Raw genomic sequence first — 12643 nt, 5'->3', positions numbered from 1 at the left:
CCAAAAAAAATCATAACTCACCAGTTCTACGAGATCAATGCACAGAACTGATCAGAACTGACCAGTTCTGTGCACTGATCTGCACAGTTCTGATCTGAGCTGTGCAGATCAGTGCACAGAACTGATCAGAACCTGACCAGTTTTGTGCACTGATCTGCACAGTTCTGATCTGAGCTGTGCAGATCAATGCACAGAACTGATCAGAACTGACCAGTTCTGTGCACTGATCTGCACAGTTCTGATCTGAGCTGTGCAGATCAGTGCACAGAACTGATCAGAACTGACCAGTTCTGTGCACTGATCTGCACAGTTCTGATCTGAGCTGTGCAGATCAGTGCACATAACTGCACAGTTCTGGGCAAAATGCTACAATTGGCCATTTACAAAGCTATACCTAAAATAATGGCCTTATGGTATTACACCTAACATGCAAAACAATCCCAAATCAAACCTCACCTAAAAAAACAACCCAAAAAAAAAATCATAACTCACCAGTTCTACGCACTGATCTGCACAGCTCAGATCAGAACTGTGCAGATCAATGCATAGAACTGATCAGAACTGACCAGTTCTGTGCACTGATCTGCACAGTTCTGATCTGAACTGTGCAGATCAATGCACAGAACTGATCAGAACTGACCAGTTCTGTGCACTGATCTGCACAGTTCTGAACTGAGCTGTGCAGATCAGTGCACAGAACTGATCAGAACTGACCAGTTCTGTGCACTGATCTGCACAGTTCTGATCTGAGCTGTGCAGATCAGTGCACAGAACTGATCATAACTGACCAGTTCTGTGCACTGATCTGCACAGTTCTGATCTGAGTTGTGCAGATCAGTGCACATAACTGCACAGTTCTGATCAGTGCATATTCCTTGTGCTACTTGCAGTTCTCGTGGATTGATAAAATGCAATATATGTCAAATTTGATTCCTGGTCTAATTTGATGATTCTGGAGTTCAAATCTTCACCTTCAAACATGTAAATTACACCATACTGTAAGCAAAGTATCAAATTGTAAACAAAGTCATCTTCAAAACGGTTTTTATGTACTTATCCATCATCAACCACCAGAAAGCAAACATCAGAAACTAAGTTACCAATCACAAAGCCATGCAAACAAGAACAGGTAATTGATATTATTAGACAAAATGTACTGAAAACTAACCTAGGAAAATTCAACTGCAATTTCTGCAACCTGTGCTTGGAACCTGGCTCACATAAGAGGATACGACATTCACCAAGTTTACACCTGTGTGAAAAAACCAGATAAAGTTAGTCAAGTTATTAGAAGTATCAGACTCTCAGTAACTTAAATAGGAGGGATAAAGTAGGAGACTATCACTGCAATTCCTCTTCACAATACAAGTGGCAATTGATTGGGGTTGAATTTTTAGAAAAAAAATATGAATTAATATCCACAAGTATCCTTCACTATTCAAATTTAAGTAGTCAAGATAACAAAAATTCCAAGGCGCACAGGCTTTCAGATATGAATAGAAAGAACAAAGTCAAAAACTTCAACAATGCATCAGAAGTGAAGCCCGAACTTACACATGTATGTTTCAATTACGATTCGTAACCCATATTCCTTCCGTATGATCTGTACGCATATGATTAGTATTATTTGCATCCTCCTCTTCTGGCAATGGTTGAACAACCATTGGTAACGGAGGTGTGTCATCATACTCATCATACTCATCTTCATCTACAACATCATCAATACCCAAAATATGTCTTTTTCCTTGGGCAACAACACGCCATCTAGGATCAATATTGTCAACCACATAAAAAACTTGCTTAGCTAGTGATGCTAGAATGAATGGCTCGTCACTGTCACTTAGTCGATCAAAATTCACCAAGGTTAAACCCGGGAAAATTTCATCTCGCTTCACACCATTTTGGTTGTTAGCCCACTGACACCGAAAAACAGGGATCACAAAATAGGTATAATCAAGCTCCCATATTTCTTCGATAACACCATAATATGATTGTGTTGAATCAACCGGCCTTTTATCCTTAGCGCTTGCATAGACCCTAGATGATGCAACAACCTTTACTCCACTATTTTGCACTACACTCTTTTCATCTTGCCTTCTAGTGTAGAATGTGAACCCATTGATATCATATCCTTCAAAAGATCGAACACATAGTCGAGGACCTCGAGATAACCACTTGATCGTATCAGAAACATCATGGTCTTGTTTCTTTCCAACTTCCTTCTTAAACCATTCAATAAATGTGCGATTATGTTCCCGCATCAACGCTCTTTCCTTCAACTTAGGATTACAATGTTGCAATTCAAGCAGATGCTTTTCTAAATAAGGATGAACCTCTGTAAGATGCTGCAACACACAAAGATGTGCCTTCTTCTTCCTCTCCGATGGAGGAGATATCACATTTTTACCAATTACTCCCTCCCCTGCGAGCCTACCAACATGTCGAGATTTTGGAAGTCCTATTGGTTCAAGGCTTGACAAAAACTCAGCTAGATATCCAGAAATCTCTTCTTTAAGGACTCCCCGAATGATACTACCCTCTGGATTAGCCGGATTCCTTGCTTTGTCCTTTAAAGTCTTAAAAAATCTCTCAAAAGGATACATCCATCTTAAGAACACCGGACCACATAACTTGACTTCGCGAACTAAATGGACAATCAAATGCACCATTATATCAAAGAAAGAAGGCGGAAAATACATTTCAAATCGACATAGAGTTTCAACAACATCATTGTGCAAAGCATCCAAAGTCTCCGGATCAATCACCTTAGCACATATGGAATTGAAAAACAAACAAAGTTTTGTTATAACATGTCTCACGTGTTTCGGCAATATCCCACGAAGTGCAATTGGCAAAAATACATTAATCAGTGCATGACAATCATGAGACTTCATACCAATCAACCTAAGGTCCGAGAGAGACACTAGGCGCTTAACATTCGACGAATATCCCGAGGGAACCTTAATGCCATGTAAGCACTCACAAAACTTCTTCTTCTCCTTTCTCGACATTGTGTAACACGCTGGAGGCAGAAAGGTCTTTGTACCATCCTTTTTTTTAACAGGCCACAAATCTGGTCGAATATTCTTCTTTTTCATATCTTTCCGCACATTCTCATTGTCCTTGGTCTTTCCTGGTATGTTTAGCAAAGTCCCGATGATAGCATCGCACACATTTTTCTCAATGTGCATTACATCGAGACAATGCCTAACCGACAAATCTTTCCAGTAGGGAAGATCCCATAATGGAGACACTTTCTTCCATAAAACACCCTTTTTAGACTTGGACTTGAAGCACTTACCGTATTTGGTTTCAACATTTTTGATACGTTCATAAACTTGTGATCCTATCAAAGGTGTACGAGCTACTCCTTCCTCGGTGAACCCATTGAATTCCTTCTTCTTCTTACGATAAGGATGATATCGACTAAGGTGCTTCCTGAAATCTGGGTAGATATTTTTCTTGAAATGATCCAACCGTGTGGGCTTCATGTCCTCTTCACATATAGGGCATGCTTGTTCTCCTTTGGTTTTGTACCCAGACAAGTTTCCATAGGCCGGAAAATCATTTATGGTACAGAAAACCATTGCCCGCAATGTAAAGTTTGAGTTGGTGTGAGCATCGAACATTGGAACACCTTCATTCCACAACAATTTCAAATCATCTATGAGTGGAGCGAGATACACATCTATATCATGTCCTGGCTGCTTAGGCCCTGAGATGAGGAGTGACAACATGATATACTTGCGTTTCATACACAACCATGGAGGAAGATTGTAAATTGCAAGAAGAACCGGCCAAGTGCTATGCTGACTACTCAGAGAGCCGTATGGATTCATCCCATCTGTACATAGAGCAAGTCTCAGATTTCTAACCTCCTTGCCAAATTCAGGATACTTCTTATCAATAGTTCTCCATTGAGGAGAATCAGCCGGATGTCTAAGGAATTCATCTTTCTTCCTCCCTTCCGCATGCCACCTCAGATACTTAGCATTCTTCTTTACGGAGAACAAGCGCTCAAACCTAGGTATGATCGGAAGATACCACAATACCTTGGCGGGCGGTCCCCTCTTAGCTGAATTGGCCCCTTTACGCTTGTAACGCGACATAGAACACGTTGGACACTTATCCAAATTTTCATACTCTTTTCTGTAAAGAATACAATCATTTGGGCAAGCATCTATCTTGACGGCCTCTAAGCCTAAGGGATTCGTCAATTTGTTGGCATAATAGGCAGAGGTGGGAATGTCATTGCCATCGGGAAACCAAAGACCTAGTCGTTTCAATAATTTCGTGAAACTTTCTTCGGTCCAACCACTCTCCGCTTTCAAGTTGGAAAGTGATGCCACACATTCTAACAATTTGAATTTTGTACACCCAGGGTACAAAGGCGTCTCAGCAGCCTTTAATACCTGCTCGAGTATGTGAGGTCGTTCATTCAAGTGATCTTTCACCGCATCCATCATTTCATTTATTTCATTATCTTCTTGCTCATCATCATCCATCTCATTATTCTCAGAAATATCAGAATCACTCTCATCACTCTCATCACTCTCTGCCAGAACATCAAATTCATTCACACTAGAACTTGGACGATCAAGTATTTTCTCACCATGCCAAAACCAGACATGGTAATCTTGCTTAAACCCACGACGAAATAAATGATCCTCAATTTCATCAATATCAGCTAACCGCCTTACATTGTTACAATCACGGCAAGGACAATAGATCTTTGCGGCTTTCGTATTCCGTTGGTGTGCTAAAGCACATCTAAGGAACTCCTCAACCCCACTCAAGTATTCCACCGTAGTATGGTCACCGTACATCCAACGACGACTCATTTCTAATAACACAAGGTTTTACACAGAATTAGATAAATCAAGCCACAAATTCTTAATTTTGACACAAGAACTATACTAGCTTGGCATAAGATCTTTGTTCTCTAATGATGCAATCTTAATTTTGACACACGAACTATACTAGCTTAGTTTCTGATGTTTGCTTTCTGGTGGTTGATGATGGATAAGTACATAAAAACCGTTTTGAAGATGACTTTGTTTACAATTTGATACTTTGCTTACAGTATGGTGTAATTTACATGTTTGAAGGTGTAATTTACATGCATGAAGTACTGTTTTAGCTTCTCAGTGCACTGATCAGTTCTGTTCTGTGCACTGATCTGCACTGCCCAGATCAGAACTGTGCAGATCAGTGGACAAAACTGATCAGAACTGTGCAGTTATGTGCACTGATCTGCACAGCTCAGATCAGAACTGTGCAGATCAGTGCACAGAACTGGTCAGTTCTGATCAGTTCTGTGCACTGATCTGCACAGCTCAGATCAGAACTGTGCAGATCAGTGCACAGAACTGGTCAGTTCTGATCAGTTCTGTGCACTGATCTGCACAGCTCAGATCAGAACTGTGCAGATCAGTGCACAAAACTGGTCAGTTCTGATCAGTTCTGTGCATTGATCTGCACAGCTCAGATCAGAACTGTGCAGATCAGTGCACAGAACTGGTCAGTTCTGATCAGTTCTGTGCATTGATCTGCACAGTTCTGATCTGAGCTGTGCAGATCAGTGCGTAGAACTGGTGAGTTAAAAAAAACTAAGATTTGGTTTTAAGTCCAAACCTTGGTCTGATGGCTGATTCTTCTATTGCAAAATGAGGAATAGATGGATATAAGGAAGACAGGGTTGAATAGCTTGGTCTGAAGTTCCTCGAGAACTGGCACCAAGAAGCATAAAACAGAACATCTACACAGTCCTGATTGAGGTTGTACACCAAATGCAGCGCTTTTTGCAATGATGCTTCATCTCCCTTGAAAATTAGAAGTAAGCAAATGCTATTAGATTTAGTTGAAAAGTAACAGAAAGGAAAAAGCTCCACATAAAATAACATAGCTATAGAATCTCCTAATTTGGTTATTAAAGTCCTTTCTTAAGTTAAATATCAAACCACAGTTTGTTTCCATGCAACAGGATGGATAACTGAATGAGCCCCTATGCATGCAACTATGCAAGAGTTAAGCTACAAGCACCTGGCACTACTCATACTCAGCCATAGTCAAAAGCCTTGTAAGTAGAACTAGTTAATATGAGACTGGTCCTCGGCAAAGGAAGAGGCACGGAGGTTTGCTGCGGACTGTGCATACATTTTCAAATTTTGACAGGTGCTCGACGACCTGGCTTGATTAAATTTTTAACCAAGAAACAAAAAAAGACTAAAAAAATCTCTAGGGGGGCAGACTAGTTTTTTTCACACCGTTAACATAATACTTGCAATAAAGAAGTGTTTACAATCTGCGTTATTATCAGATACTGTAGCAGGCTATATCAGGTACACCAGCTGGTTGCATCAGGTACACCAGCTGGTTGAGCTGCTGCGAGCCCAAACCACAGACCGATAAATCCAACCTTGACCGAAAATGCCATAACAACTAGTACAGGCAATGCAACCAAGTAGAAGGTGACAAAGTTTATTGTTGCACCTATTTTAGTCCTTGTTGAACCTGTCAAAGCCCCACAGGCAGTTGTCTATGGACAGTTTCCGATCTCACAAAACCCCAGAATAGGAACTCAACAATAGCAAGAGCAATATTGTAGCATAATAAAAATGGAACTAAAAGAACTTGAAAATCAAAGCAGCAGCAACAACAGTCTCCACTGTCATACATCAGAATATTGTAGATAAGCGTGTACAAAAAACATCACAATATACTATAGTGAATACATCAAGCTATGGTAATTTTAGAGCCTATAAAGCTACAATCCAATATCAACGATTAGTTTACATCATTAATAAACTATCAATATTACAATGAACACATGAGTATATTTTATGCAGACATATTTTCAACAGATTCATATCGATTCGCTCCACTTAAAAGTTCAAACACTTCATTTCATCTGCATACTTTGGATCGAGCTACTCACATAGCTTACATAAACCATCACCATAAAAGAGACCTTCATCATTTAGACACAAAACCCATATCACTAACTTCTATTTTGTAACTGAACTAGAAAAATTTAACCTAACATCTATTTTGTAACTGAACTAGAAAAACCACAAATATCAAACCCTAATTTGTAAATTCATCCAATATTGAAACATTAGCCTAAATTCTCTGCATAATCAACTCATTATGCTCAACTAATTGAAGAGAAACTGAATTTTAAGACCAAGCAAAACAAGAATCAATTATAACCTAACCTTGATATATTGCGGCACTGTGTGAAACAGAGTCAACCGAGATAGGGAAGACGACGGTGGGGAAACTCTCCTTCAGATGGTGGTGGTGGAGCCGCGCGGTGAGGAAGGTGGTGGTGGTGGTTATGGTGGTGGTGGAGTCGCGCGGTGAAGAGAAGAGATGTGAAGAGAAGAGAAGTGAAGAGAAGAGAAGCTTATCGATCTGTACGTTTGGCGGTGGTTTTATTTTTTTAAAATTTAATGTAGCCTATTGAGGCGGGCAATTAAAAGCCCCCTTCAACAGATAGACCCTATTGAGGCGGGCAATTAAAAGCCCCCTTCAACAGCTTCTATCTATTGAGGCGGGCAAGTAAAGCCCCCTTCAACAGCTTCTGTAGAAGCGAACACTAAAAAAGCCCGCCTCAACAGAATAGTAAAATATTTGACCCGCGTTGACTAAGTAGCTATTGAGGCGCGCTTATGTATGCCCCCCTCAACAAGGGGGCTACAACAGGGGTTTTTTCCACTAGTGAGAGTTTTTAGCAGAACTGTAGAACTGCTACATGGTGATTCAGCTTCGAAATTCAGCTTCGAGATCCCGCATCGAAGATAATGTAAGTTTTTAGTTCAAGTGATTTTGTCAAATCTAGCTCATAAATTCCTGAAAAAAACAATGGTATATGAATGTGTTTTTAATGGTAATTAAATTTGTTTGAATTGATGATAAGTTGTAGTTGCTTGATATTGATGAATCATACTTTGTTGTTGGTGAGAACGTAGATCTGAACGACGGAGATAACTAGGCGTTTTTCTTTGATAATTTCAACAAATTCTATATTTACGTAGTATTAAGAACGTTATAAGTTGTATGCTACCCCATATGGTTAAACAATAAATTGTTAGTTTATTATAAATTTCCTTGTATATATTATGTTTGTATGTTTTATATATAAATACCGTGCCAGATAATTCGGTGTATGGCAGCATTGTATAAAACCCTAAACGTTTTTCGTATTTTGTACAACAGTGATATACGTGGGAGTTCTGTATGGCTTGGGTAGACCTAAACGAAAGTGTCCCTGATCTGAATGAAAATGTTCCTGAAAGCTCACAATATAGATTAATAACTGATGGACAAGAAGTTATCGTTAACCCCCCTAGTGTAGGGATGTGTTTTACAACGGGCCATGAGTTTTTCGAATTTTGTCAGTTGTATGCCTTCAAAGAAGGATTTGAGATGTTTATCAAAAGTAATAAGCTGAAAAAAGAGTACAAAGAAAAGGGAGTATCTAAGTCTGGTGTGGGAAAGTATGAGGCAAAGCCTCATATGATGGAACTTATTAGATTAAAATGCAAGAAGGGAGGGGTGAAAAAAGGTGTTGGGTCTAATGTGACCGGTTGTAAGATGAATATTTACGGTGTAAGTAGAGATGGGCTATTTACTATATTGACTTGTGACTTGCAACACAATCATCCTTTAAATCCTGACTGTAGTAGACTGATGGTTAATTATAGATGTATAGACGGTACTACATTTAAGAGGGCGATGATCAATGACATGGGTGGTGTTAGCATAAGTAAGAACTTTGGTACGCATCTAATTGAAAAGGGAGGTTATGAAAATATTACATTTAATAATAGAGACTTGAGGAACGCAATCAACGTCGAACGTCGTTCATCAAGATTTAGTGCTGCGGATGCCGCAGGACTCGATGCTTACTTTAAGGCACAACGTGATTTGCATCCCGAGTTTTATAGCTCAATACAAGTAGATGATGATGGTGTTTTTACGAATGCATTTTGGTCGGATGCACGTAGTAGGGGTACATGCAAATATTTTGGGGATGTTATTACTTTTGATACTACTTTCGCATGCAACCGGTACGTGTTTTAATTAAGTTTTTATTGATTAAAATTCTTTGTAATTGTACTTTGGTCCATTTGTTTGAAAAAGTAATATCCAATACATTTATATTTTTTTAGGTATCGGATTCCATTTGCTCCATTCATTGGTGTAAACCATCATGGCAAATCAATTATATTTGCTGCGGCCTTAATTTCCCATGAAAATACTCCCTCATTTGTCTGGGTATTTGAAGAATTCCTGAAGTGTATGGGGAAGGCACCACTAGGCATCTTAACCGACCAAGACAAAGCAATTTGTAGAGCAATTGAGCTAGTCTTCCCGGGCGTCCGTCACAGACTATGTTTGTGGCACATGCTCCAGAATGCTAGTAAGAACCTAGGTAGTCTCAGTGATTGGAAGAAAATAGACACCCTGATCAGAACTGCAATACATGATCTGATTGATCCAGATGAGTTCGATGAAGCTTGGTGTCATGTGATGGATGAGTACGGTTTAAGGGGTCCTGGGTGGATGAAGGACGCGTATGATAACAGGCGTCAGTGGGCTCCGGCATATAATAGAGGAAAGTTTTGGGCAGGTATGTCTTCTACACAAAGGAGTGAGGGTATGAATAGATTTTTTAAAACTCACGTGAACTTAGATTGTGGTTTAGTTTTGTTCATTCATAATTATGAATATTGTATGAGGATAAAAGCTGAGGAAGAGAAACAGGATAATTTTGATAACATTGATAAGCCTGCTAAGATTGATGTTGATAAGAGTGTTTTAGTTGAGTATGTATTGGTTAAGACGTACACTAGTGAGAAGTTTGCTGAGGTTGTTAAAGAGCGTAGAGGATTGACACACACAAATGTCACGAAAACCTCATGTCATGGATCAGTGGTGTTGTATAGAGCTGATGAAAAACTAACCTCACCGTTTTGGCGGAAAAGGTTTAAAAGTTATGATGTTAGGGTGGATAAGGAAAATGGTGATTTACATTGCTCTTGTAACTTGTTTGAATTTACGGGAATACTTTGTAGACATATAATGCGTGCAATGGATGTAGAGGATTTTCAATTTGTTCCAGAAAAGTACATACTACAACGGTGGATGAAGTGTGTTAGGTCGTACGAGAGCATTCGAGTATCTTACTTCGACCCTCTTGAATCTATCAGATTGGGCAAAGCCAAAGAGCTTTCACAACGGCATAATTACTTGTCTGAATTAGCTATGCGTAATGATGATGCACTTCGGTTGTACAAGGAGGCTATGGATGTTGTGCGGCTAAAAATGGAGGATGTAGTCGGAATACGAAAGACTGGGGAAAAAGGGGACGACCTTATATGTTGGTGGGACCCAGATGCGAGAAATGTATTTGGTCGTCGAAGGCTACGTCCACGAGAATTTGGTGAGAGAGCCAGATTAAGGGATGTAGAACCGGTCGTGGACGAGAACAGGATCAAAACACCGGTTGACAAACGGCATACTGGTAGGGAAAAGACAAAAAGGAATGCTCCTTTTGGTGGAAAGGCCGGTGGGAATTCTAAGAACAAAAAAGTGGTTACTGAAGAGGAAGTTATTGCTAATGAGGTAAAATTTATATTTTATTTGTTTGGTGATTCGTATCGTATATGCAAGTCCTCATTAGGAAATATAACTTTACTTTTCTACTTAAATGTTGTTTGTGCAATGTAGGAACTTATTTGCAACGCATTTGGAAATCTTCCAAGTTACCGTGCTAGGCAACAACACGCGAATCACGTTGGGGGTACATATGCGGAGAACGTCCCACAAAGTTCTAATGTACATCCTTCTCAAAGTTCTCAAGCACACCCGTCCCAATTACATTTGTCTCAGGATTATTCACAGTCATTTGAATTTGATATTAACGATTGGCGCACCAGATTGTGAATGTTTTGTGTAAATGTAATTTAATTTGATTTCTTCAAAGATATATTTTCGTTTAAACGGTATTTTAAGAATTGAATTTTTTAATCCAATCCTCCCTTTTTGCTATGTACTTTACGTTATGTCTATATATGTAATTGATGTAACCTCAATTACTTTGTCAGTGTAAAAAAAAAAAATACAAAATGAGTTGTATTAGGCGTCGAACCCACAACCAACGGGTAGACAATATGGGAAATGAGGAGGAAAGAGTAACCATTGTGACAGTGAGGCTAAGCCAGTGCTATTTGTGGGCAACAATACTATTTATTGTATACTTTATATTACTTAATAATGTACATACAACGAATCTATTACACTGGGAAACAATTATTAAAACAACGACTTCATTATACTAGTCTTACCAAATGTAAACATGATGTGTTTGGTCATTGTAGTCAAAATATGCATTCCCATGTCATGCTAAACTCAGCCCCTTATTTTTTGTAATATATGAATATTATTTATTGGAAACAACATGATCCATCAATGACATGTTAGAACTAGGTGAATATAAGGGTGTGTTCAATCCCTCCATTTCAAAGTAAAAGTAATTATAAGAGATTACTACATCACAAAGAATGGCTACTAGTGTAAACAAAATCACAACGAGATGCAGTGAAATCGATTCGATGTTGAGTGGGGGAATAACAATCGGTGAAGTGACTGAGGTGTGTGGCGAAAATGCATCAGGTAAGACTCAATTTTGCCTTCAAATTAGTCTCTCTTGTCAATTGCCGCCTTCAAGGGGTGGTATTTGTTCCTCGGCTATATATATCCATTCACTTGGTCCCTTTCCCATACGTCGTTTAAGTAGATTAGTTCCATATGTTTTAGGGGACCTTGAAACATTAAATGGAAATCCTTTGGATTACATAACTACAAAGCAAGTTGACACTCCTCATGAAATACCGGATGTGCTAGAATGGACTGTAAAACTTATTAAAATGTCTCAAAATTCATCAATGCCAATCCGCGTTGTTGCTATTGATTCAATAGGTAGTATGTTCACTGGTCATTTTGAAAACAATGTTGTTGGCTCAACCGAAAGAAAGGATCTTATACAAGCTATTGGTTATGGGTTACGTAAAATTGCCGCATCCAATCATGTTGCCGTTGTTGTGGCTAACAATGTGATTGACGTATTTCCATCTGATCACGATACAACGCAAAATTTCATTATATCGTCCGGGAGAAAGGTCCGTCCGGCTTTGGGCGCCTCATGGACACGCAATGTACGCACTCGTCTAATGTTGTCCAAAAGATTTAATTCGTTTACCCAACAAATTGACAGATTTATAAACATTGCATTTTCACCATCATTAGAGGTAGATGCATGTATGTTCAACATCACTGAAGAGGGGATTGTCGGTGTTTGTAGTTAAAAGATACTAAGAAATTGTGCCAATAAGACCAATGAACATTAGAAAATGTTTAACATGTTTAAAAGACGCAGTTATGCTGCGAGTAATACGCTACTAAATTTTTTGTTAATGAAATCCTACCATACAACCAAATCAATAACCATCATTGTCCGTCAGTCAATTTCCTTATTAGCTCGTCCACTTTGATTTCATTGTGTGGGTTTGTAACTAGCCGTCCGAGCATGTAATTCCGGACGTCCCTCACCTCCTCTACGTAGCCCTATTCATAA

General features: G+C 39.1%; 2 protein-coding genes across 2 annotated transcripts; both read left to right on the top strand.

Moving 5' to 3' along the window:
* Positions 1-7736: 7736 nt before the first annotated feature.
* LOC130467716 (protein FAR1-RELATED SEQUENCE 5-like) lies at positions 7737-11063 on the top strand. The gene is made up of 3 exons (XM_056836339.1): positions 7737-9074; positions 9177-10632; positions 10738-11063. The coding sequence occupies exons 1-3, from the start codon at positions 8242-8244 to the stop codon at positions 10951-10953; spliced, it is 2505 nt and encodes an 834-aa protein (XP_056692317.1). The 5' UTR covers positions 7737-8241; the 3' UTR covers positions 10954-11063.
* Positions 11064-11570: 507 nt separating this feature from the next.
* LOC130465518 (DNA repair protein XRCC3 homolog) lies at positions 11571-12374 on the top strand. Its single transcript, XM_056834309.1, has 2 exons — positions 11571-11682; positions 11827-12374. The coding sequence occupies exons 1-2, from the start codon at positions 11571-11573 to the stop codon at positions 12372-12374; spliced, it is 660 nt and encodes a 219-aa protein (XP_056690287.1).
* The last annotated feature ends 269 nt before the right edge of the window (positions 12375-12643 follow it).

Source organism: Spinacia oleracea, chromosome 1 (assembly GCF_020520425.1).
Source record: "Spinacia oleracea cultivar Varoflay chromosome 1, BTI_SOV_V1, whole genome shotgun sequence".
NCBI classification, from domain to species: Eukaryota; Viridiplantae; Streptophyta; class Magnoliopsida; order Caryophyllales; family Amaranthaceae; genus Spinacia; species Spinacia oleracea.
This window is presented reverse-complemented; position numbering and strand designations above follow the sequence as displayed.

Bases quoted from the DNA above. Each gene is read 5' to 3' on its own strand.
- LOC130467716 (XM_056836339.1), top strand. From the start codon at position 8,242: ATGGCTTGGGTAGACCTAAACGAAAGTGTCCCTGATCTGAATGAAAAT. The intron at 9,075-9,176 runs GTACGTGTTTTA...ATATTTTTTTAG, and splicing joins ACTACTTTCGCATGCAACCG to GTATCGGATTCCATTTGCTC. The intron at 10,633-10,737 runs GTAAAATTTATA...TGTGCAATGTAG, and splicing joins AGGAAGTTATTGCTAATGAG to GAACTTATTTGCAACGCATT.
- LOC130465518 (XM_056834309.1), top strand. From the start codon at position 11,571: ATGGCTACTAGTGTAAACAAAATCACAACGAGATGCAGTGAAATCGAT. The intron at 11,683-11,826 runs GTAAGACTCAAT...CATATGTTTTAG, and splicing joins GTGTGGCGAAAATGCATCAG to GGGACCTTGAAACATTAAAT.